The sequence below is a fragment of the Drosophila eugracilis genome, unplaced genomic scaffold (genome assembly GCF_018153835.1).
Source record: "Drosophila eugracilis isolate 14026-0451.02 unplaced genomic scaffold, ASM1815383v1 contig_394, whole genome shotgun sequence".
Lineage (NCBI taxonomy): Eukaryota > Metazoa > Arthropoda > Insecta > Diptera > Drosophilidae > Drosophila > Drosophila eugracilis.
In genome coordinates, this window is record NW_024573254.1 from 62,804 (window position 1) to 89,242 (window position 26,439).

General features: G+C 43.8%; 2 protein-coding genes across 6 annotated transcripts; both read left to right on the top strand.

The window, feature by feature from the left end:
- Positions 1–67: 67 nt before the first annotated feature.
- LOC108109960 (mediator of RNA polymerase II transcription subunit 12) lies at positions 68–12,054 on the top strand. Of its 5 annotated transcripts, none has more exons than XR_001772544.2 (7): positions 68–428; positions 7,357–7,501; positions 7,565–9,495; positions 9,978–10,129; positions 10,190–10,427; positions 10,807–11,053; positions 11,321–12,054. XR_001772544.2 is itself a non-coding variant. In XM_017218775.2 (6 exons), the coding sequence occupies exons 1-6, from the start codon at positions 398–400 to the stop codon at positions 11,325–11,327; spliced, it is 2,427 nt and encodes an 808-aa protein (XP_017074264.1). In that variant the 5' UTR covers positions 68–397; the 3' UTR covers positions 11,328–12,054. The 5 variants fall into 5 exon arrangements, 1 of the variants encoding a protein (XP_017074264.1); XR_001772545.2 differs by having other exon boundaries at positions 10,190–10,350; XR_001772546.2 differs by having other exon boundaries at positions 69–428; positions 7,565–8,298.
- An 850-nt stretch (positions 12,055–12,904) lies between these two features.
- On the top strand, positions 12,905–25,046 carry LOC108109994 (tumor necrosis factor receptor superfamily member wengen). The gene is made up of 5 exons (XM_017218830.2): positions 12,905–13,457; positions 18,950–19,450; positions 19,511–19,745; positions 22,746–22,940; positions 24,001–25,046. Exons 2-5 carry the CDS (start codon positions 18,950–18,952, stop codon positions 24,135–24,137), a joined length of 1,068 nt encoding a protein of 355 aa, XP_017074319.1. The 5' UTR covers positions 12,905–13,457; the 3' UTR covers positions 24,138–25,046.
- The last annotated feature ends 1,393 nt before the right edge of the window (positions 25,047–26,439 follow it).

A 26,439-nucleotide genomic window follows, 5' to 3' on the forward strand; every position in this document is an offset into this window, starting at 1 on the left:
GCAAGTACCCATAACTTCGCTTTGCTGCTGGGTATTTTTGCAGCCTACTCTGCAAGGTATGTTTCGAGTCTTACGGAACGGTCACTCTAGCGGCCACTTTGAACAACAACAGCACGCGTCGCGTCTCTTCGCCTTTCTCCTTTTTTTTTTATAATAAACTACACTACACTCCTGGCATTTTTTCGTGTCGCGCGTGATAAAATTGGCAATAAATAAAACATAGTGTGCGCGTAGTGTCAATTTGAAAATTTAAACAGAAAGTTAAACACCTTGCCTTACAACAACAACAAATACTAAAAAAGAGAAAGACGAATCCAAAGCCAGGACCTTCACAGTTGAATAAGGATCGTGTGCGAGAGGGACAGAGCGGGACTTGATCAACGGGATACAGGGTGACATGTGGAGTCCGACGCACTGCAGTGTAACGGGTGAGTGGGGGCGAAAAGCAGGGGACACCCGTTTTTGTATTTGTGTTTTTTACGGCGAATAAATCGCATTAAAACTTAAACTCGTTTGTCGTGCGTGTGTTTCTGTGTGTGTGTGTGTGTAATTGTGTTGTGCTTAAGGTTGCACTGTATTGGTGTGTGCTTAAAATATTGTCATGACGGATTTTGTTGCTGATTTTGTTGTAGACATACCTATTCGAAATTTCACTTTCTCCCCCGCGCGAGCTCTCTTTTCAGTCTACCAATAATACCGCTCTCTCTTTGTATTTGTGTTTTCCTGATTTCAGCAAATTGCCTTATTTTTATCAGACTCTTCTGGCTGATAAGATAATTCCCTTGCTTTAACATCACATTCTTAGTCATAGTTAGAAAATTGCTTATGTTTTCTACACCCATGTCTCTTTTTCGATCACTCCCCCTTTACCCCTTTGAATTCTTGCACATACAACCATGGTGGCGCTTGTTTTTGGGGGCCTTCTTGTTTACCTTTGCCCATTGTTTTCGTTGTTTTTGTTTTCTTCGTTTTCTTCAGGGCTGAATGTCAATGAGAACTCGCAAATTCCGATTCCAAAATCGTGACAAAAACACAAAGCGCGCTCATTCTGCTGTTCCCACTATGAACAATTATGAAAACAAATATTACAGACGAACTTTTATAGCGCTCTGTATATAGTTAATTGATGGTATCCACTGTAAATAGGTTTCTATATGTGTATATGTATTGGCTTAAATGTCTAAAATGAGTCACAATTTGTGGCTATAGCTTAAGCTTCATGGAATGTATGTACACAAATCAAGAAGATAAACACACGACTCGAAGCTTAAAAGATATAGATAGATTTAACTTCTTAACTTGATATGTGCTGTGCTATGGCATTCCCCTCCATCCACCACCTTGAACTTGCCCCGCTATCAGCTAGTACGTTCTTTATTTCCACTTTGCTCATTTATTTTGCATATTTGCACAGCGCACAATGTTTTATATTCCAACCAATTGCGATTAAAAAAGCCCAAAGCCGTTGACGTCACGGCGAATGAGCAAACAAATCATCGCCGTGATGGCTCTCCTAAATTCGCCGAGTTTCAACTTGTTTGTATTTTTGTGCACACACACATACTATATATACGTATAGAGATATATATATATTTATATATGTATAATACACCTGTCAATATTTGCCAATTTCTTGATGAGAATAAGATGAGCGCACGCTTTGTAAACAGCTGTTTTCGCTGCTGTTCTCAGTAGGCGGGCTGGGCTGTCTGTTCCCACTCCTTTTGGTAGGAAAAGGCATTCCCATACAGGGAGAATGTATAGGAATTTGATTTTAGAACTTATTGTAAAACAAAGAAAATGATTTTATTTATATTTTTCTAATATTTGGAAAAAACATAAAATTAAGGAACCTTAATCTTAATTTTACATACAATTTTTGACCTGAAGTCAAGCTGCCTTATTTTTCTCTGTGTACATTTTCTATTCCCCTATTAGATCACCCGACAACCACCTATATTTTCACCTTTCCATTAGTAGTTTGTTGTTAGGGGCAGCATTTAGTTTTGGTAAAGTTCCTTATCGACTGTGACTCCACCCTAAAGTTGGCCAATTGCGTGCCTTATTTTTAGCCGTAAATTCTTGGCGGCCACTCATTCACTCACTCACTCACTCGCTTAGTACGGACACACCTGAAAAATACCTGAAAATGAAAATTCCGCAGCGGGAAATTGTGCAATGAGCGGCTGGGCAGCCAAGCAGACCCAAACAAAAACAAACGGCTAATTTTCCTTTTCATTTCCATTTCGGTTTTTGGTTTTTGGTTTTGGCTTTATGTTTTGTTTGCTTTTGCAACGCATTTTAATGCGGTTGCAGTGAAAATCAGAGCGAGCCACCCCGCCCTTTTTATCAATAACGAAAGGTGGCGAGACAGTGAATACTTATTAAAAGGAATATTGGATTTACTTGTAAGATATCTGTAAGACAAGCTAACCACTTAGATTTTCATTTAGGGTAAAAACTTTTGGCTAAAAGATGTCTTGATAGATAGTGATTAGATAGGAAATCTATAGAGAGATATTTAACCTTGTAGAACCAGGATTTCTTCAGACAGACATATTAAAATCTACAGCTTAATCAAATCATCATTGATTATAGCATTATTGACATTAAGAATGATTCCAATTGACTCTATCTAATGCAGTTCCTAGCTTTTTTCCATTGAGTGCGATAAGAGCTAGACGAGGAGGAGGAGAAGGAGAAGGTGGTGCACCTTGATCACGTCACCGGGCAGCAGATGGCGTCTTGAGATTATGCCCACCTCTTCCGCAAAACCTCCTCGTAATGCCACCATCTACCTGGTGGGACCGTTTTAATGCGGCGCTGTCGATGCACTTATGCGAAACAGTTACGTTCCATTGCCCGACCCATTTAGCCAGAATAGAACCAAACAAACCGAACCGAAGCGGATCGGATGGGATGGTATGGTATGGTATGGTATGGCATGGTATGAGATCTGGAAAGAGAGGGAAGAATAGAAAACAGGTATCTGGCATTGGATTGTGAATCTCTAGCCGAAACTCTGATTGTGGTTCTCTTCGCATCGCAGTTCTGCAATTGATTATTTTCCTGTTCCAGTTCCAGTTCTTGGCCACTGGCCACATTCCAACTCCAGAGCTTCCCCCCCCAAAAAAAGAAAAGCCAATCCTCTTCTGAATATTCATGCTTGGGAATCGGGAATCGGGAAAACTCCCTTGCATTTATATATTCAAAACATGCCACGTTAAACAGAAGCCCTCACTGTTTCCCTTTGCTCTTTTCTGGCCAGAAATGCTAATTGCCTTTACATTTGGGAAAAGAAAAACTTTGTTTTCTGTGTTTTCTCAGTTTTCTGAGTTTTCTGTTTTCTGTTTTCCATTTCCATTTGAAAATCGCACGGCTTCGTGGGTTCAATGCTTGCAAGAAAGAAAGAAATTGTTTATGCATAACAATAAAATGATCCGCTGCAAGATGGTGGGATCCCATTGATAGACCGTTTACTTTGATCGCCGCCTTTGCACATTTTCGCATTTTCGCACGATCCGCTTACAACAACAACAACAATAACAACAACAGCTCACTCACTACTCACATTGCTTGTACGATGTTGCAGTTGCAACATTAATTGTTGTTAATGCTTTTCATCAAACGGTATCTGTGCTGTAATGCGAGGCCATAAAGTTGAGGATTGGCCCCCCAAGTTTTGGGGTTACCATATAGCACGTGCTGATCTCTGACTTTGTGACCCCTTGGGGTAATCCTTATAAACCTTTTGGTAGTCTTTCAATTGAGACATCTCACTTGTTTAAGATTAGCCACACAAGATCAGGCCAAAAAATTGAACCCAAAAAGAGTGTCTCTGGAGAAGAAGAATTGAAATGGAAATGGGAACGAGACAGTGGTTGGCAAGTGGCTCATTAGCATGCGTGGTTGGATGCCCATGCCCCAAAGGAGCATTGGCCTCGGGGAGCCAGTAGTGTGTACATGTATATCTGGCATTTGGCCACGCCCCCGCCGCGGCCCCCCTCTGTAAAAAAAAAAGAGTTCGAGACCAGAAAAAAGTGGAACATGAAAGTGCGTGCTGGGAATTTCACGTTTAAATTCTGCGCTAAAAGAAGACGCAGACGAGCTATGGCTCTTTTTTTTTTTTATGAGATTTGCTGCACTGAATCATGGGCCAGGGCTGGCGGGGATTGGGACGTCACCCCTTCAATTACATTACACACACACAGCACAGACACACAAACATAATCATTGCCCGGGTATAATCCGCGTGACTTGTACGATCTCTTTATACCATTTCACCCGTCCAAAAACGAAGTTTCTCTTCTTTGGGAAATGGGGAAATATGTGTGTTTGTGTGTGTGTGTGGAAATGGTCACCTGTGAGTAGCATCAATGCAATACATAGAAAACCAGAAAAGCAGCCGGAAAATCAAACAAACAAGCCAACAGCAAGCACACCGAGAAATGATTTCATTGAAATTAATTAACCCAAAAGTTGACCTCTCCTCTCCTCTACCTCTACCTCTACTCTTCTTCTTCTCTCAACACACACACACAGGCAGATATATACTTATAGAAGTCAGAAAGGTCAACAATATGCGATGGCAGATGTTTATTCTATTGTTTGGTCGTCTCTCTGGGGTCGCATAAAACAAAAACAAAAAAAAAAACAAAATAAAGGTGCAGTCCCCGCTTGTTTGTTTGTCTTTTTCTCCATGGAAGCTTTTAGCTATAATTGACTGTAAACTGAAGGGAAAAATCATGCGGGGATTAAATCATTCTATTGCCAGTTCTAGTTTTGATAGAGAAGGGTTAAATATTTCCAGATCTTATATAGCTGTAACCAAGTATCGACAGAGAAATTTCTCTTTTTTTTGGCATCGAAGCCAACCGTTATTTTCGGCCCGATTATTTGGGCCATGAGCAAAAAAAAAAAAAAAAACCGAACGACAGTTGACTCATGGAGTTGTTGTGAAGCTTGAAAAGGCATGACTAAGCCCAAGCAGACGATCCTTCCTTTAGTTTCTATTATGGTATATTATATAGATAATAGCTGATAGCTTTTGACGATATTAATTGAAAACGCACATTGATTCATCAGCAAAAACGAAAAAAAAAAACTCTCGATTACGGTGCCTTTCGCACGTGATTAAATCGAAATTGAAATGGTAAAAGTGCAAAAGTGTTTGGGGCTTCTGTTTTGGCAGTGATTTTATCGCCATCTCTCTACCAGATCCCAGCACTCGAGAGGAGGGGGGCACTTGGGTTGGTGCTCACATGCTGTGTTGATCCAAAGCCAAACGAAAATCAAATGCGCAACTACAGTGGGTAACAATTCGTATGAATTCTGATAGCATTTTTTGAAGTCATAGAAAGGTTAAAAATTGATTCCTAAAAGTCACTTTTGGTCCACTGTGCTGGCAGCGTCATTAGTTTCGAGAGAGGTGGCCATAAAAGCGGACCAACTTAACGGTTTCGTCCGTTGGTGGATAGCTTTTTGGTTTTTGATTTTGGTTGTGTTTTTGGCGCTGCTTGCCATGTTATTCTCTTACCATTTTGCCATTTAGCATTTGGCATTTCTATTTTTGGGGGGGAGCGCCCTCCCTCTTCCAAGCCAAAGCCATGCATACAGATAGACATCATCGCCATGCCGCCACGTTATGGAGAGCAAAAAAAGAGGGGGATTTGGCAGGGCATAGTCGTTGGAGTCCATCGATCTCTGAGCGGATTTGCATGAACCATCCAATCGCTGCACGAAATTGCCGGGCGGGTTATTGACAGCCATCCATCTTGCCAGCTATTAGCTATTCCTCAGCTATTAACTGAAGAGAAAAACAAAGCCAAGATCATGAAAAGCAGTTGGATTATCTATATATTAGCCCAAAGGCTTTGCTTTGCTCTGTCTTTGTCTTTAGCCTCAATTATAAGCCATGGCAGTAAAAATATCAAGAAAAAAAAAAAAAGAAGTGGAAAAACGAGAAAACACAGCAGAAGAAACAGCAAAAGATCCCAAATTGGCTTACAGGTCCGGGCATGCAGGCCAAATGGAAAGACGGGAAAAACTGTTAATGCGATAATAATTATGAGACGTCCGCCCACCCTGAAAAACAGGGAGGAAAAGCTTGCACTGCACCAACAGAAACCGAAAACGACACCCAAAATGATGCACAAATCTGCAGGCTATTGTTGTTGTTGTTTTTTTCCTTTTTTTTTTACCTTTCGCTTTTCCCGCTTTTCTTATAGTCAATTTTCACCGCCTTTCGTTGACACCGCTTTTCACTTTTTACTTTATTGTTTATGCCCGGTAATTGCTTCTTTTCCCCTACAACTTTTTTCTGTCCGTTTTTCTTTTCTTTTTTTTTCGACATTACGAAACGCTGGAGGGGATTGCGAAAACAGACTTTTGTGCAAGTGCACAATCACATTTGAATAATCGAAATGTGTGGCAACTGCTGCTGTTGTATCCACATGTGAGGTGGTGAACTGATCTGAGCAGTGGAATGACCTCCACCTCAAAAGGGGAAGACCAAAAATAGATGTCTCCGGGTTCTGTTCTGTTTTCCTCTGGCAATGACTTAATTTCGTCTTCATTTACATTTCGATTCCCATTTCCATTCCCATTTCCATTTCCGGCAGCTGTTCAGCCAAAAAGAAACAGCAGTGTGTGAACTGGAATCGGAGCCGGTGACGAGGTCTGTCTTTCCAAGGGAATAAAAAACCACAAAAATACAAACAGCAAACAAAAAATGCGAATCTAAGCCAGCGTGTTTGTCGCGCCCGCCATTCGCTCGAGTGAATCATTTTGCTAAATTTTTGTGGGTTCCGTCCAGCGGTTCCAAAAAGCAAATTTCGAGTTTCACTCGAGCGCCTCGTGACCTCGAGCGCCCGACTAGAGCATCCGGCAGATATGAAAGCCATCAAACACAAGCCAAACCACGCAAAACCGCACAGCCGCCAAGCCGCGATTCGCATCCCAAATCCCCAAATCCCAGCATTGTTTGCAATGCCTTGGGCCGACTCCTCCAGATACATTTATGCATGGCCTTCTCATCATCTCTCCATCAGCGAAATTTGTTTTTTTCTTTTTTCGAGATTGATAATGAGTCAAAAGTAAACTCTTAGTTCCTACGTTCCATTTGTCATACTTATTAAGAGTTAAACTTGTAAATATTTTGCTTAAAATTAATCATTAAAAAACATGGATGATATAGTCCGTAACCTAACAGAGTCTGTTACTCATTTCCTGATGTGGATAGCCAATGTTTTGGGGCTGTGATTCCAACCGCATGACATCGGTTAAAGATTAGAGCAGAGAAAATTCATCGAAGACCAAAATTTCTAATCTCTAATTGGAATTCCTTTACAATTACAGTGCAGCGAGCGCGAGGGCTGCTAACCAAAGGCAAGAATGGCACCAATAACTGCTTCGTCACCATTGCATTGGGCAAGGAGAAGTACCAGACGTCGGTCAAGGACAAGGCTGAGAATAGCGTCAATTGGAATGAAGAATGTGAACTGTAAGTCCTTGGAGTTCCATAAGTGATATATCCAATATAAAATTAATCTCTTTTCCTTTTTAGAAAAATCCCCGATCAAGGCAATCGCGCCGAGCTCACCTTGACCTGCCTGCACAGGAACAATCTGGGCATCGATGAGTTCCTCGGCCAGGCCTCGTTGCCCCTCAACGAGATGGACGTTTACGACCGGCCAAGGGCCAAGTGGTTTAAGCTGGAGAGCAAGCCCGGCAAGGAGAAGAAGAACAAGGAGCGTGGCGAGCTGGAAGTGCGTATCGCTTTTGTGGTCAAGTCCGGCTCGTTGACCGACCTTAGCAAGAAGGATAAGCACAAGTCTTCCATTGGCCAGCTGGCCAGTTCTGTGGGCGGCAGTTTGTTGTCCATTGGCAACGGCGAGAAGCGGCGTAGCATCAAGAAGTTAGCTGGTTCACTTAGCTCCAAGCTGCATATTCGCAGCAAAAAGAAGAACCAGGAGGGAGGAGCCGATGACAGCAGCTCCTTTGGTGGCTCATTTGCCAGCCTGGGTACGCCGAACAGCTCCAATGGCAGGGGTCAGAATGGCGGCAGTGGACGGCGACGTGGCGGTCAACGGGCAGGCGAGGCTGATCCCGGTGTGATCAGTGAAGATGAGGATGAGTTTGTCTTCGACAATCTCTCGCACAAGAGCTCGGGCAGCTCACTCAACATCCAACGTAGTGGCCTGCAGCCGCCGCCAGTCGGAACGCCCAACTTTGCGCCGCGCCATCCATCGCCCCTGCTGAGCAACGGACTGGGCGGCGCTGGAAGCGGCAGCGGGAAAGGTAAGCAAGCGGTTATGCCAGCAACGCTCGATGAGGATGCGCCCATCGATGCGGATATGGAACAGCTTGAGCTCGATTTCAGTGTCCGTGCCCATGCCCGCGCCAACGCCAGCGGAAATGCCAGCACCCTGCCGCCACCCTCGAAGCCGCCGCGCAATCCCTTGTCACAGGCGGACGAGCAGCCGGCTGCTGGAAGTCTGGAACGTGAGAAGCCCAAGGAGAAGCCAGCCGAGTTGGAGAACGAATGGGCTTCCAAGTTATATGGCGGTGGCAAGTATTTGGAAATCGGTAGCAGTGACTCCTTGAAACGTCGCAGCTGGGAGGATCGAGTGCCGCTCCCAGCCAGTGTAGAGGAGCCACCGCCAGTGCCCTCGCCCAGCTCATCGTCTAGCTCTAGCTCGGATAGCGATGATGATGATGATAATGATGAGCACCCACCGTATACAGCTCCACCACCTGTACCCGTCCTTGCTTCTAATCCCGTTCCAGCTGCTGCCGCTGTTGCTGCTGAACCAGTGGTGGCCAGCACATCCTCGCTCTTCTCCCCCGATGTTGAGCACCGCAACTTTGATACCTTTAATGCCAGCTTCGCTAAATTCGAGCAGCGCAACAGCACAGCCATCTTTGCAGATGAACCCGAGTTGGAAGATCTAACCGTGGAGCTAGAGAAGCCGGCACCCACGCCCACAGCACGCCCCAAGCCACAGCCACGTGTCACGTCCGATCTAAGGGCAGATGAGGAAAAGGCCAAGGAAGAGGCTGCGCGGCAACAGCGCGCCGAGGAGGATGCCCGCCTAGAGGCGGAGCTGCGTCTGAATGAGGAACGCCTGCGTGAAGAGGAGGCGGCTATGCAGCGAGAGTTGGAGGAGGAGAAGGAGCGCCAGAAGCAAATGCAGCTGGATGAACAGCAGCGACGCGAGGCCAAGCGCCGGGAAGAAGATCAAAGGCTTCTGAGCTTTGCCAAGCGACCAACTTCCCTTGAGGAGCCAGTCACTGAGAAGCAGGAGCTAAAACATGAAAGGGAGTTTGTTGTGACCAAGCGGGAGCAGGAGCAGGAGGTGGAAACGACAGAGCCCGAACACAACTTCCTAACTCCCGAGCAGTCGCCAAAGGAGTTCCAGACAAATGGCAGCGGCAGCGGAAATGGTGAACGCTGGGAGAAGCGGCTGGGCAAGTTCAAATATGGCAATAAGCGAGGTGAGATGATGAACCCGAGATCCGAACCAAAACCGAAACCGAAACCGAAACCAAATATCCAGGGCAACCAACCACAACCAAACTGAAATTCCTGACCTCTCCAACATAACTGGCGGCGGGCAGGGAGTTCGGCAAAAAAAAAAAAAACAAAAACGCTGGCGGATCGCGAAGGCCACACGAAACCGAACCAAGCTCTAACTTCCAGTCAACGCTGTCATCTGTCGCGTCATTCTTCTCCTTAGCGTTTCCAATGTCCCCCCTCATTGTTTCCTCATTTTTATTCCTTCACATTATACCCATCTGTATATCTGTATATCCTGTATGTTACCTCTTGGCTTGTTTTTTTTTTCTGTTGTTTTCGTTGTGTTTCTTCCATCCGCCAGTGAATTTGCATCCTTGAGCTTGAGCCAACTCAGCTCTTTTCCCCATCCGCTTGCCTTTTTGTTAGTCACCAAACTAATCAATGCCTTTTTCTATCTCAGATAAGTACAATAACGACAATGAGAGCAACTCGCCTAGTCCCAAGTCCACGGAGCGCATCATCATTGGTCACGAGAAGTCGGGATCGCATGCAGAGCGCCGGTCGGAAATATCCGCTCAGCTGGCCAAGAAGTACGAGGGCAAGTCCCGGGAGGTAAGTTTTCCACTGATATTTCTTATCTTTTCAAAATACTTATCTATCTGACATGACTAGGAACTAATGTTAATTGCCAATGGAATGGAGAATGAGGCCTTGCTGCAACGGCAGCGAGTTAAAGAGCTGGAGGACTATCTGGACAACCTGCTGCTGCGTGTGATGGAGACACATCCGAAGATCTTGCAGAATCCATATTCGCGTACCACGTCCGCCAAGAGGTACGCCAACTGGTCATTCTGGTCGCTGTCTAGAACCACGGCCACCCACTAATCAACTGCATGATTCTGACCTGCCGGTAGGATTGTTGATAGCCAATAGAGCCTCCCCCCAATCCTAACATGTGATCAAAATTCGGTGTCGTTCACGCTGGATGGGAAATGATTTTTAATATATTTTATATATATTAACTGTTATCTGTGTTTAGTCCTTAAAATTCGTCTTAAATATGAACAATCCTACTACGATGATCTGTATTGCGCTTCTCTATTAACCAACTCGTGTCTTTTGCCTACAAAATCCTCTCCACCCGCCCCCCATAAATAACTCACCACCCACACATGCCATTAACCTTTCATTGATGTGACCTCTTTTCGTTTTTTGTTCTTGTTTTTGTTTTGCCTTTGTTTTCTTCTTTTTTTTAACCGAATGCATTTTTGTGATTTCTCTTTATTTAGTTATAAAAATTACATCAATATGAATGACTTTCTAAAGTAAGTGCTGCGCATGCTGCAAGTTGCATTTAAGTAGACACTTAACCAACAAATCCCCAACAACAACAACAACAACAACTACTACAACAACATCACCAACAACAACACCACAACCCCCCCAATAAGAACAACCAACTGCAAGACAACGAGTAACAAAGAACGCAAAGGCGCAAGAACTTCGGCTTAAGGAACCATCGAAGGCGGGATCGAAGTAAGAAGAAGAAAAGTACCGATGATGACCCACTGACTTTTCACCCCATCTTCGCTGTCTTTTCGCCCCGCTCGCTTGCTCTGTCTCTGTTTAACAGCTTGCTCTCTATCTCTTTTCCTTTCGCTTGCCTGTTGTGTTGATGTTTTTCTTCCTTTTTAGAGCTTTAAGATTCCCCCACCTGCACCCACTCACCATCCACTCACTAGTACTTCTTTCTTTGGTTAAAAACTAATGTTCTTACTAAATGCCATTCGTTTTGTTTTACAGCGGTTAATAAGCCAAAAAAAACTGGTCATCGTTTAAGCCAACTGGTTCCCTAACAGCTGGAGGAGGAGATCGATGGAGCCGGTGCAGTTATGTTGTGTGAATGAAACGAAACACCAAACCAACCAAACACCACGTTGCCTTTGTCGTGAACAGCGAAATTCAAGTGCTTTCTAAATCGTAAATCCTAAGAAAAAGAGGGAAACGTAAACGTAGGCTTAAGGAGTGCAAAAATTTTAATTGATATTTTACGTAGCATTCGTTCTTCTTTGTCGTTTGCCGACCCCTTCCCTATTAAACCGAACTAAATTAATTGTACTATATATATATATACTACTACTACTACTATGTTATATCTGGCAATAACGCTGGATCATTGATTTGCCTTGATTCGAGTCCCTTTGTCGATTGATTGAAATTATCCAAAAGTATTTTGTTTATTCATTATTTTTTTTTTTTTGTATGTCAAATTTGTATTGTAATATTGAAAAGTTTTTGTAAAGTGCTGCATGGGAAGTGGCCTTAGTGGTTTAAGTCTTAAATTATTTATGTTAATAGCGGCTAAGCAAAATATGGGGGGAATGGGGGGACCTATGACCTATGTATGTCCCCTGCAAAAAAAAAAAAAACAAAAACAAACAAAAAAACACCACACACAGTTGATAAATATGTTGATACTACAATGATTTTACTTATTGATATACACGCAAACGGAATAAAAACATTTTTAACATTAATAACAGAAGAAGAGACTTGTTAATTACCTGTGATTAAGCCTGGTTTACGTTGTGGGTGTACGTAATGTCAGGTTTTAGTACTTCAATTTCGATTTCCCTCCAAAGAACGTAAAGTAAAAGAACAAAACGCCACCTGTGGATGATCTCAGCGATGTTCCTGTAAGCAGAGAAAGCAATGAGCTTTAGTTCATTTTTTCTGAGCAAACTTTACTTAATTTAACTTATTGAATCCACATTGCATTGGTGCTGTGTAAGTAGTTGCCAAAACTATAAATTATAGATTATGCCATAAATATAATTAAAAGAAATAGTAGAGTTTTTGCTACCTTAGAGTGTGCAAAATGCATATTTTACATATTTTACTTTTCTGTTTCCATTGAAATTTACATTGGCGTTACTTTTGACATTGAAAGTAACATTTTACACTACAGTTGACATTTCAGATCGCCGTTGAAGTTAAAATTAAAATTGGCATAGAAAAACATTAAAATTCAATTTTATTGGGAATAATCTCTTCTTAAGATGAAAATATCTTTCCAGCAAGCATCTCTTTTAAAATCTGAGAACAGGAAATAGTCTCTAAAAGCAGTTTAAAGCCCAGTTTAAGATTGGCATTGTCATTATTTATGGCAAAAAGTAAGTTCACGCGTAGGTACATCACGTAAAACATCGTTCACGCGTAGGTACATTGACACTCACGTAAACACTGCATACTTTCAGACAGCATAAAGAGACAGAGAGATAGAGAGAGCTGGATCGTGTATGTGGAATGTGGATCGACAACGTCATTGGAATCCCAAGAGAGCCGCTCCTAACTGTCGGCGTATAGAGGCAACGCCATGGCCGAGCGTCCTCAGTCTCTCACAGCCAGCGAATAGCTGCGCATCGTTGCGATCGGTCGCCAAAAAGAAAATCAAGCCGAGGAAAACGTATTTCCACTTGCCTGAACCATATTTTCCTGGCGTTGCTCGCGACGGCCGAAATACAGAATAAAAGTGCAGTGTATCTATCATCTCTCTCGTCGAATTCTCAGTTTCTGAGATCCGTACTCGATTCTCGTATATATTTTTTTTTCCAATTTCCAATCAATTTTTTTTTTCCTGTTGCGCGTTATTTGGCAGTGCGAAAAAGAAAGAAAGAAGTGCTAATTGTGCAATTGATTGACAAAACGATCGATCTTTAAATATCGTTGGCAGTGCGAGCGAGGATCACTATACTAGATCATTTCGATCCATTGAAAGTGCTCGCGTTTCTAACGAGCAAAACATGAAGTCTGCCGTCGCGAATTGAATGTGGCATAAATCTAAGGAAGGCAGGCAGTCAGCTAAAAAGAGCAGCAGACGCAGATCATCATCGCAGATCATCATCGCAAACAACAAACAAACGAGTGAAGAAGCGAAAAAGTGAGTGATTTATTTAGTATTGCAAAGTCACAGTTAGAGTTACAGTCACAGTTAGAGTCACAGTCAGAGTCAGAATCACAGTTAGGGTCACAGTCACAGTCAGAAGTCAGCAAGAAGCTCAGGTTATTATTTTGATTTATTTTTTATATTTTTAATTATTTTGCAATCTTAACCACGCCGGCAGCTCTGAAGCCCTGAAAGCAATGCCCACTTGCATGAGGAGATCTCTCATCTCCCGATCTACGGATCTTCTGGTTATGCTATATAATGCTATATATGTTATGTTATGCTTTATGGCTTATGGTTATGACTGTCTGTTCTGCTTCTGCTTTATGCTTTATGCTTTATGCTTTATGCTTCAGATTCTGTTTCTGTTTCTGTTTCGGAAGCGGCTGCGGCGGCGGCGGCGGCAATGATGATCTCCGGATTCATGGGGCAAGTTAAAGGGGAGGGGTTAGGCGCGGACACCGAGGCAGACACACCGAAATGGAATGGAATTGAATTAAATCAAATGATAAAAAATATAAATCGAGTGTAGAAACAGAGGCAGCCCTCTGTGCGGTGGCAGAAACAAAAAGACACGGAAAAAAAGAAGCGAAAAATCGGAATTGGATCCGCGCGAAAAAAAAAAAATAAAAAATGCCAGAAAAGTAGAGAGAAAAGCCGAATCTGAATCTGAAGCTAAATCCAAAACCAGAATCAGAATCAGAATCAGAATCAGAGAGAGAGGCAATCATAATCACAGAACCCCCCATACAGGGCGGACAACTGACGAGATGGATGGACAGATTGGCTGTGCCATTGGGGGGCTTACAACTACAACTACTACTCCGACATGTATACAGTTGCAGATACAGATACAGTAAGAGATACAGATACAGTTGCAAAAACAGATACAGATACAGATACAGAAACAGATTCAGATAGGGAATACAGCAACAGCAAACAGGAAGGAGGAGATGCAAAGGGTAAACCGGAGACAACGGCATCCGCACTTGTTGGTCTGCTCCTCGGGCTCTCTCTGCTGGCTCTCAGGCTTTGCCCTTTTACTAATATAAAATAGGGAAAAACAAACTCCCAACAATTCCAAATGTTGCTTACATAACAACATAAACCTAGGGTTATATACAAACAGATGCTACTGTACTTGTTAGGCCTATACCAGAAGATTGATTGCATTTTTCCAGTTTGCCGCTAGAGAAAACTCAAACTTTCCCTCTCTAGAATTCTAGATCTTAACTAGACTTTTTTTGCACTTTAAGTTTTGGGGCCTCACGCCAGATGTCATGTTCTTGTTGTTCCAGTTGCTATTTGTTTCTGGGCAGGAATAACATTCGCCAGGCCCGGCGCACACTTGAGTAAACACCAAAAGTGATTCACTGGCCATTTTCTGTTGATCCTAACCAGAGCACACCTGATGATGGGCGGTTGGCCAAGAACGGGGGACTATCTCCTAACTTTCGAATTTGAAATTCTACTTAAATTTACTACTCAAATGCCAAATGCCGCTTGATCGGGTTGCGTTCCCAGCTAGCAGAATCTGCTGATGATGCTGCTGCTGCTGTTGCTTCTCCTCCTCCTCTTCCAGCTCCTCCATCTCCTCCTCCATCAGCGTTGTTTTTTCATTAAATTCCCTGCTCGTTGCCCCATGAAAAGTGCTTAATGGTTTTGTCGCGTTTTGGAATTTACACAACAGAGAGAAAACAAAAATAAAAGCAAAAAAAAAAAAAAAAAAAAAAAAAAAAAAAAAAACGTTCAACCGCAGATTCAGAATCATAAAATTCGTGAGCGTTCAGCTGACAGTTTAATAAATGCCACTGCCTCTCGCTCTGGCGCATTCATCAGCTTCCATTTGCTGTTGCTGTTGTTGGTTGGATTGCTGAGGCTGCACAAGTGGGCGGGAGAGGTTGAGCATGGCTCTTCAGTTCCTCTTGTCCAGATTCTAGCAAGAATCAGAGTCAGTCGTTGGAATTCTTCATAAAATAAACAAAAATTTGAGACTCGCCAAACGGTAGAAAATCGTTTAACCAGCATTCTTTGGGATGATTCTTAGAGACTTGGAACTTCGAGTTTAATCAGTTTTTGTTAATGATTTGGGTTTTAGTCTTAGAAGAGGTCTAAATCTTTCTTTTTTTTAAGAGAATTCCACTTTTTCTAGCTCAAATTACTTTCTCAGAGCTCTTTGGGCAAATGCTATTGACAAGGCCCTTGTTCTCGTCTCCTATTCCCAGACTTATTTACACTTCACTTCAAATTTCAAATGGAAAATCACTTTTAACTTATATTTACACTATATCTTGTAAGCCAAACCTTCTTTATTTAAGTTTTAGTTGTTGAGAAACCCTTAGGTACCTCAGTAACCTTTCTCCTGTTTGCATATAACCCCCCCTCGACCTGTTTAAATATCATGTTCTAGTGACTTTTCCTAGAGAACCTCTAAACCATAGCAACCCAATCCTAACCAGGCCAAAACTAGAACCCTCTTCTTTGGCAGCGCCAAGATCATGACTTCACTTATTGCTGCCACATCTTAGCACGCTGCATGCTGCATGTTGCAAGCTGATTCCGTTTGATGTGCATTTTATTTTCAGGTCGCAAGTTAAAAATACGCCAATCCCTCTCTCTCTCTTTCTCTGCTGGTGCTTTATATTCTTTGGCAGCAACAACGGCCAGCTGCTGGCAGAGGGGAAAAGGGAAAGGCAAAGGGATGCGTGGAGACCATCATCTCCTCTTCCTCCTCAGGCAGGAGGCTCCTCTTCAGCCATCCTTCCTTTGGACATTTTGGTAATTGCATTGGAAATGCGGGACGGACTTGCCTGGTTGGCCATTCATTTGACCCATTTAGAAAGGCACCTTCTGGCTGCTCCCCACCGCCTTTTCTCCTTCTTCAGTTTCTCCGCCTTCTGGGGCAAGTCGCGCCTCAGCCTCAATTAGTGCAGCATGAGAGACAAGAAAAAAAAAAGAAAAAAGAAAAACGCAACATGATTTAAATTGCTGTCACTGTCAGTTGTCAGACAACGGCGACAACATCAGCAGCAGCAACAGCAGCAGCAGCAGCACCAGCACGAGCTACAAAAAAGAAACAACAGACAGACAGAAGACAGCAAAAGTATCTTCTAGATACATGGCTGCTGACATAATAATCTCCTCGCCCAAGACTACCTACCTACCTACCTACCCCTTTATTCTTCCGCCTCCAGTCTTGGCCAGAAGTCAGCCAGCCAGTCAGCCAGCCAGCCACATGGTCTAAAAATGAGCTGCTCTGGGAAGCCACTACCATTCGCCATCAGCAATTCCGCTGTCACTCAAACTGTCCGAGGACTGGCTGCTTGTCTTTAGCTTGCCGAGATCAGTGATCGCTTTTGGGTGCCGCAGCCATGATCCACATTCGGTTAAGCAATATGAAAAATAGTATATATATATATATATATTCTTGTATATGAACGATATACTCCTCCTTATGAATTCGCACAGAGAAACTATTCCATATGGTTAACAATTCAGAGCACGATCTCTGGCACTATTTATGGCTGGATGGGGATGGGAATGGTTATGGCTATGGCTTTGGCTTTGAAGGCAGACTGTCTCTTAGAATCACGATCACGATCACGATCACGATCAGAGTGGGTTGTGGGTGAAAGCATATCACTTCAAACCGGAACTATATTATATTTATGTTTTGGACAGGTTTTTTTTTTACCAACAACGAAGACATTGCATTGGGAAATAAAATCTAATCAGCCTAGGCAAACGAGCTTTTAATGAGGGGGAGTCTAAAGGAGGTGGAGGGCAGAGGAAGTGGCAATACCTTCTATGGTGTTTCCGATACAAAAATTCATTTGATAGCAGGCTTATAAGTATAGCCTGGAACCACTTGTCTCGCTGCTCATGCTAATGAGCTCTGGCACTGGCCTCATGTTCAAATTGTCAATTGATCGGCAATTCCAATTTTATCCGATCAATACGGCTAACTCAATCCATCCGCTTGAACCTAAACCCGAACCCGAACCGGCACCGACACCGGCACCCGCACCCAGCTATCTTTCTCCTGCTCTTTCTTCTGCTTGTTCCCCCTACTCTATGCTTGCATACCACCCTAACCCCACCCGCTGTTATGGTGACGGTGGCCATAATGGTTGATTTTAATTAAATATTTCTTCTTCCTGTTGTTGTTTCCCTCGTTCGCATTTGGTTTTGCTCTATGGCATGGCCATGGCGTAGGCCCCCCTGTCCCTGTCCCTGCCTCTGCCTCTGTCCCTGTCCCTGCCTCTGTCCCTGTCCCTGTCCCTGTCCCTGTCCCTGTCCCTGTCCCTGTCCCTGTCCCTGTCCCTGTCCCTGTCCCTGTCCCTGTCCCTGTCCCTGTCCCTGTCCCTGTCCCTGTCCCTGTCCCTGTCCCTGTCCCTGTCCCTGTCCCTGTCCCTGTCCCTGTCCCTGCCCCTGTCCCAGTCCCTCTCCCTGCCCCTGTCCCTATCCAATATTCCCCCTTCCTTCCCCTTTACCTTCCATCCATCCGCTTCCCGATTCCCGCTTCCCAGGGCGTGACAAGTGCACGACCCCACCACTCCCCCATCCCTCATGTATATACACCATCCAATCCCATCTAGAGCTGGTGAATGGGTTGTGATTGTGGCAAAGTCAGAGAAAAGGGAAGCCCAGATTTTCCAGGGAAAAACCTCGTAGCGTTGTTTTCTTCATTTCGGGATGAACCTAACCCTAGGTTAGGGATATTACTTCTTTGGTGAAACGGAAGTGGCCAGTGCCAGCTCTCTCTCTCTCTCTCTCTCTCTCTTTTTGGTTCCTTGACTTTCTTGCCTGCCACTTGACTTGGCTGTCGCGTTCGCGGCATAAATAATAATCGCTGTCTATAATAGTTTGTCGTTAATGCGGCAAAGGAATCGAATCGAATCTAAGGAGGAGGAGGAGGAGGAGGAACAGTCCAACTGGCAGCATAAACAAATAGTAGAGGAAGAGGAAGAGGATGAGGATGAGCATTGAACCCAAGCCGAAGCCAAAGCCGAAGCCGGTGCCGCTGTGGAAGGGCAAAGAGTAGATAGCACCCAGCACTCGCCATCATTAAAGTTGATTGCAAACTGTACGCATTTATGATCACCATATAAACCACATCAACGCTATGATCATGATGATGATAATGATCATGATGGTGATAATGATCATGATGATGATCGCCATCATCATGATGATGAGGGAGATGGCGTCGCATTATCAGCATACAGAAACATATTAGCATGCCTATGACCGTTGGCCGTTTATTAGTTTGCCGTTGCGCGAATTATTTTTATGTAGAAGATGGCTTCTGGTCTCCAGCTGGTTCCTAAGTGCCTACAATATCAATAAGCATCAGTAATAGTAGTAGTAATAGTAGTAGTAGTTTTTTTTTTTCCCAAGCAAAGTTTTTCCCATGGGAAAACTGTGCAGCTGCTTCCCATCAAAGTTCGCTCATAAAATAAATTCTCTTTCTTTTTTACTTGCAGATGATGCCGCCAAGACTGCCAGGCAGCAGCCATGGTTTAGCGATGGATAGAAGCAACAACAGTGGCCACCACTTAACGCATACGGCGGCAAACACAACGTTTCACAAGCGCCGACGAAGGCGACAACCAACCAGCCACAGTCACATCAGCCTAAGTCATGGCAGCTATTTGGCCCTGCTCTTGCTATCCACCACCTGCTCTTTGGTGGCCACCAGCACAACCATCACTTCTTCTTCATCCACCACCTCTGACACAGACACAGGCCTTGCGCCAACGGAACCTCCGACGGCCAGTCAAATGGCCATCTCCTCCAGTTCACCTTGCAACCCACAGCATTGGTGGGATTCGCAGCGAGATCGCTGTACTCCTTGCACTCGCTGCCAGGGCGAGATGATACCACTACGTCCCTGTCAGCTGCACACGGACACTATCTGTGGTTCCATCTACGATCTTAAGATCGATTGGGTTGTCCTGGCCAAGACCGAACCTAACTGGAAGGAGGTAAGTCTGGCTATCAAGAGGAAATTTAGCCAGAAATTAAAGTTAACTTCTTTCCCATAGCGCCGAAAGTCCTCGGAGTATGAGCACTTCGATCACAATGCTCCACTGCAGCATCTGACCCATGAGCAACTGCAGCAGCTGCACGAAGAGGCGGCCGCTGCCTGGGCTCTGGACTGGCAGACTGGTGTCCTCTATGTGGCGGTGCTCACCTGCCTGGTCTTCTTCTCGGTGGCAGCCTGCATCCTTATCCATCATATGCGCCAATGGCGCCGCATGGAACGTCGCCTAGATCAGGGTAAGTTAATGGGTTTAGATCTTTGTTAGCCTTAGCTTTAGGCCTAGTTTCCCAGTTTGACAAAGTGATTATTTTTCACACGCTCCCGGGCACATTTCACCTGCTAAAAAGCAGCTCTACAACGATCCCCCTGCCCTTTAGCCAAGGCTAATTTCGAATTCAGAGCTCGTTGCTTGGCCAAGGGCCCCAGCGACAGAGTCCCAAATCCCAGCCAGAAATCTTTGCCTGCTTGGCATGCTCAACGATTGGCTTTGGTAGGGTGGTGGTGGGGGAGGAAGAGGGAAAGGGCATACATATTTATAAGACAACGACGACGGGCCCAGAACACGACACTTTGATGTATGAAGGCCCGCCATTCCAGTCGACGTCCAGTCGAATCTCTTGGCGGCATCGCCGCTGCTATTGTTGCTGTTCCAGCGAAATTGTTGCACGATCAGCTGGCCAGCAAGCCAAGTCAAGTCGATCTGCAACACCAAAGCGTACATATTAACAAGCAACAAGGGAGCCAAGGTAGGACTGGACTTCGCCTGTGCCAAAGTAGAACGATATGTCCAAAAATCTTTTTGGCGCATGCGAGTCGCGATTTGCATGCCAAATGGCGAGGACAATTAGCAGGCAGTGTGGGTCTTTGCCATGTAGAACTTGACCGAAACATGTCCATGGTTTTGAAGGTACAGTTGCTCTTGGCAGTAGAAGGATCAGGGCAAAAAACCTGAAAGTCCAATGGGGAAAAAAGAGTTTCTATCGCACAGACGCTGGCCACATGTTGCCATCACATCCTAGTCTTTCATCCTCGTCTCCGTTGGAGCAACCCCTCCCACACACCCAGAGACCCAAAGATTTATGCCGTGTTTTGATATGGCTTCTTGTTGATCTCACCCGGAGATGTTGTTCTCCATTTAATCATAATTCAGGGCGTGTCGACACAACCACGTCGTCCCACGCTGCGGCGTGTCCAGCGTGGAAAATTTATGGATCTGCAGCTGTTTTGGCCGAATGTGGGTTGGGTGGGGGGCTTAGATTCGTAGTAGGCACTTGCAGTAGCAGCAGCAGGAAATGAATCTCGGAAGGGCAGGTAAAAATCTCAGGTCTACTCTTCCTCTTTCATACCCAACACGAACTACGATGAGTATCTTTCCCCCTTCCGTTCAAGGACAAGCGGATGTTTGTTGAAACATTTCCGCGGGCATGTGGAGAAATTCCAAAATCATGTCACACAAGCCATGGGGAAAAACATGTTTTCCATGACACAAACATAGAGGCACATACACACACACACACACACACGCACACCCATATACACACACAGCAGGCAGGAAACGAAGAAAATGCCTAGGGAAAAGTATGCATGTTTTCGGTGCAACAGAATTCGGTCGGTGATCATCGACAGATTTAAAATAAAGTGACAAGCGGAGGAAAAAAAAGGGGCAGAACGGGGCAGGGCAGGGCAGGGCAGGGCTGCACTTGAACCGGAGTTTCTCCCGCTAATGGTAATGTCGGCTCCCCCGTCCCCTCCCCCTTCCCAGCTTCCGCCTGCAGAAGGGATCTCTATAAATATATATATAAATACAGTTTAGAGTTTCCCCCCCTTTGGCCAAATGATTGAACGGCTACCAGCTGCTGTGTCTTACAAGCGGGAAACTGGGAAGGTGCAACTGCAACACTTTCCGTTCAAGCGCATCATTGACAATTGGGCATCCGCATCCTCCTCATCCGCTTTGGAAAAAGAAGGGAAGTCTTGGCACGCGCTTGCTGGAGAAGAAGGAGAAGGAATCTCACTCGTACCAGGCACAGGCGATAAATATTCGCGCAAGGCAACTGCCACAGAGAGCGTTGTTGTAGTGGCAGAGAAAAGAAAATGTTGCACATGTTTTGGTGGATGCCTTTCTGGATTTTGCTCTTGCATTTCCTTCTTTCTACATGTTTTTCGCACCACTGCAGCAGCAGCAGCAAGCAGCCCATTTCCATAAATAGAACGGAAGATCGCTGGTACATCTTACATTTTGAGAAAGAAAGAAAGGGCCTGGGAAATGGCTTTTTGCCATTTTTACCCATTCATCGATTTTTTTTTTTTTTTTTGGCCCAGTTTAGCGAGTCCAGCTGTGTCGATTCATAAAAACTTTCGCCTTGTTTATGGACTTTGTGTAGAGAGTTCATCATTATTTGCTTCCTGGACTTTGATTTTCCACGCTGCCCTCCGTTTATGTTCACTAATCTTTTCCGTGGAAAAGCAGCAGCAGCCGAAGTAGCAGCATCGTTAGCCGTGCCCCAAACAAAAACGCACCTCATTTGGCTGCCTCACATATGTATGACTCTATGTATGTGTGGCTAGAAAATAGGAGAAGAAAAAAAACAACCGAAAATCCAATTGAACTGCGCAAATTTGAAAATTGTTTTGGCCTCGCTTGGCTTTTCCGTTTTCCTTTTCCATTTTCCATTGCCGTTGTTTTCTTTTCTATTTTCCAAGAGATTTTATTGTTCGCGCTGCCGCTGGCCGATTTGTTTATAATAAAAGGCGTTGAACGATGGACCCAAAGGAAAAAAACAAGACGCACATCATCCACGGCCAGGCGGGCGGGCGCTACTCTTTTTCTTTTTCACTTGGGCAATGGGAACTTAATTTTCCATTTTCGTTTTTCCCCTACATCTACCTCTTTCCCGCCCGCCAAATGGCAGTTTATAAATAAATGATAAATTATCTACTGCTGGCCTCGTTCACTGGCCGATCGCCCGCCCGCCCACTGACTTTTCCACTGGCTAGCTGGCTAGCTGACTGCCTGCCTGGCTGTTGGAAAATCGCCTCTTGTTTACAATTTGCAATCCGGTTATGGCCATTGATTTCCTGTGTGGCACCTAATAAACATTTTAATTTAAGCATCGATCGAAGGCCCTCCTGTCCCGGGGGGTCAGCAAGAAAAAAACAGATCGGAAAAAGGGGTTTTCCACATGCAAATCTTTCACTCACTCACTTCTCTGTCTTTATCTACTTTGCCATTGCAGATGTGGAGGAGCTGTCAACCAAGCTGATGGCCAAGCTGGCGGAGGTTCAGAGCCTGGACGGTGGCACCTTCTTCATTGGCAATGCGGATGCCTTGCGTGGCCTGCCCTCCGCGGCAACGGCGACGCATGCATCAGCAGCAGCTGCAGCAGCGACACAGTCGGGTATCTTCCAGCCGCAACACGTGCTGCTGCCTGGTAAGTGTTGTCCTAGTTGGATAGATTCTGGCATCTCCTTTTGCTAGCTTCCCGACCGAGGTCAGCCACTTGAGTAGCTTGGCAGGAGGCGTTGCATGGCCATGAACTCTCAGCGGGAAAAGGCTAGCCTTAGGGGAACAAGAAGAGTAACTAATGGTTGGGTTTTTAAGGGATTTGCATAGCAGTCAGGGGATATAGCACATTGGATATATTATATAGCTATATATCTGTATATTCAGGGATGTAAAAGAAAGATTTTCTAGGTAAATTTCAAAAGAAGAAAAGTAATAGCTTTCAAATTTAACGATTAAAAGGCTTCTTAAACACGATTTGAGATGATCTTGTGAGGTTATACATTTGTATATATAGCATTCCATGATCTCTGATTTGAGATCTCTGATCTGTGATCTGTGATTTCTGATCTTTCTGAACTGTGATCTCTGATTTCTGACTTCTGATCTCTGATTTCTAATCTCTGATCTGTGATCTCTGATTTCTGATCTCTGATTTTTGATCTCTTAAGTGCGATCACTGATCTCTAATCTCTGATTCCTGATCCCCGATCTCTGATCTCTGATCTCTGATCTCTTATCTCTGATCTCTAAACTGCGATCACTGATCACTGATCTCTAATCTCTGATTCCTGATCCCCGATCTCTGAACTCTAATTTTTGATCTCTGATCTCTGCTCTCTGATCTCTGATCTCTGATCTCTGATCTCTGATCTCTGATCTCTGATCTCTGACTTGTAATTTCTGATTTCTGATTTCTGATTTCTGATCTCTGATCTCTGATCCCTGATCCCCAATCTCTGATCCCTTAACCAATCTAGTTACCACCATAAAGCTTCAGTTTCCTGACCCCAAAAACTTTCCTGGGGGTCTGCAAAACCCCAAAAAAAAAACAGAAAAACCGAAATGCAAATGAAAACGATATCGAAGAGGGTGACTGGAATTTAAATGATGGCTTGGCTGGCTGTCACTCGATTTCGACAGCCTGTGGTATCAACGCCTGTGGCCTGCCCAACTCATCCAATCTTGATCTTCTCATCTTCTTGCAGAGAAACGTGGCAACAAGCACCAAGAGCGACGGATCCTGAAGGCCCTGCAGCCCGGCAATGTCTACATTGAGGAGAGCAACGCGGGCCTGGGCATGGGTCTGGGGGGCATGCGGGGCTGCGCTGGTCCCAAGGGATGAACAAACACGCTAACAAGGCAAGGGGGACATACTTAAGGAGTGGCTAAGGAGTAAGCATGATCCGGAAAAGGAAGAGGAACCCCCCCTAGAACCGGATAGAGATGAACTTTTGTACAAACAGCCGCTTAAAGAGGGGGGACGAGAGAAAAGGGAAAACCGAAACTATTATTATTTTTTATATTATTAATCTTATTCTAATTATAACGAATATTTTTTTTTTTTGTCCTAATATTTAATGAAAATCGTTATGTTGACTTGTTTGTAATGCGGTGGACGTTCCCCGTTGTGTGGGGGAGGAGAAGGAGGAGGAGTCGTCGAAGTCCGAGCGATGCGGCAGAATGTTTTGTACATAGAAATGAGGCAGATGTGGCAGCCACCCACAAATATATATATATAAATATGATTAAAACGATTATGATTAACAAATTTCTACTTAATGTAAATATTAGGGCGATCGAGATCGACAAAACCCATGCGAAGCAAACGTAACGAGATAACGTAACGCAACGTAACGTAACGTAACACGAAACCAAGCAATATCGGCAACATATCAGCTACTATATATACCGCATATTGTTAATATCACCCTTAACTGATGATATATGGTTACCATATACCTATATCCTGATTACCCATTTCACCACCCCACCCCCCTTATATGTAACCAAGTTAAAAATATCAAAAATTAAAAAAAAAAAAACACACAAAAACGAAAGCATTTTCCGGCTAGCTGCTAACCGAGCTTAATCGAATTAACTGTAATTGTAACGATAATGATAAAGATATTACAGATATAACTACTTATTATAATGCTAATTAACGGATAACTATATAGTTAGGAAGAAATGTCTATGTCCTAAGTGCTATCAGTGTGCAAACAGCAATAAAAAGTTCTATGATTATACGAAATGCGATGCGTTTTAACTTTTACTTTTGATGGCTAAAAAGGGTTAAATTATATATAGATTAAGGTGTATATATATTATATTTTAAAGAAGTTTGATTGGTATGACTAAAGCTGATTGGATTTTAGGAAAGTAAAGGAGGTTAGCTGGGGAAAATCTTAGGATTTATGAACTAGAAATGGTCTCTTAATGAACTTTCAAGGTTAAATTCAGTTTTCAAAAACCAAAAAAGATTCAAAAGCAGTTTACAGATTGAAGAGGCCTAGATTTCCGATCTTAAGAAAGGAGGTTAGCTGGGGAATATCTTAGGATTTATGAACTAAAAATGTTCTCTTATCAAACTTTCAAGGTTAAGTTGAGTTTCAAAAGCAACAAAAAGAGATCCAAAAGTTTACAGATTGAAGAGGCTTGGTTTTTCGATCGCTTCTTGAGTAAACAGTTTTCCGATCTTAAGAAAGTAAAGGAGGTTAGCTGGTGAACATATTAGGATTTATGAACTAGAAACGATCTCTTATCAAACTTTCAAGTTAGTTGGGAAAAATCTTAGGATTTATGATCTAAAAATGTTCTCTTATCAAACTTTCAAGGTTAAGTTCAGTTTCAAAAGCAAAAAGAGATCCAAAAGCAGTTTACAGATTGAAGAGGCCTAGTTTTTCGATTGTCCCTTGAGTATATAGGTTTCCGATTTTAAGAAAGTAAAGGAGGTTAGCTGGATAAGAGCTGATGAGTTATGAACTGAAAATGATCTCTTACCAACCTTTCAAGGTTAAGTTCAGTTTTCAAAAACCAAAAACAACCCAAAAGCAGTTTACATATTAAAGAGCCCTAGTTTTTCGATCTTCTCTTGAATATATAGATAATATATATATATTCCCAATGATCTACCCAGCAAGTTCTTCACTGGCCCCAGCGTGTCTACAACAATCTCAGCATCGTCATAATGGATCTGTCGCCTTGGAGCCATCTACATCTCAGTATACAACGCAACACATGTAGGTTTATGCATAATTGCATGTCTATAGATGCCACAGATATATATATCAGAGAACGTCAAGGGTGTCTTTTTTCGGCACCCGAATCACACTCATACATTTCGAGTGTGTGTCGCACTCATGAACAACAAGAAAAGAGCACACACCCTGAGTGCACAGATCGCTTTGTGCGTTTAGGGTGTTTGCGTTTTTGACACCCGCTCAATTCTAGGCACATGAGTCTAATGCACAGACACCCTAAACACTCATAGCAAATGAAGCGAGTGTCTGAGACACCCATGATTTTTGGGAAAGTGAGTCGGGTGTCTTGAAAGTGAGTCGAGTGTCTCGAGATGAGTCGAGTGTCTCGAGATGAGTCGTGTGTCTTGAAATGATCTGTGTGTTTCGGGTGTCTTCAGCTGTATT

Excerpts from the sequence above, each read along its gene's own strand:
- LOC108109960 (XM_017218775.2), top strand. The coding sequence starts at position 398 with ATGTGGAGTCCGACGCACTGCAGTGTAACGG. Across the intron at positions 429-7,356 it reads GACGCACTGCAGTGTAACGG|TGCAGCGAGCGCGAGGGCTG; the intron begins GTGAGTGGGGGC and ends TTACAATTACAG. Across the intron at positions 9,496-9,977 it reads CAAATATGGCAATAAGCGAG|ATAAGTACAATAACGACAAT; the intron begins GTGAGATGATGA and ends TTTCTATCTCAG.
- LOC108109994 (XM_017218830.2), top strand. The coding sequence starts at position 18,950 with ATGATGCCGCCAAGACTGCCAGGCAGCAGCCATGGTTTAGCGATGGAT. Across the intron at positions 19,746-22,745 it reads GGAACGTCGCCTAGATCAGG|ATGTGGAGGAGCTGTCAACC; the intron begins GTAAGTTAATGG and ends TTGCCATTGCAG. Across the intron at positions 22,941-24,000 it reads GCAACACGTGCTGCTGCCTG|AGAAACGTGGCAACAAGCAC; the intron begins GTAAGTGTTGTC and ends ATCTTCTTGCAG.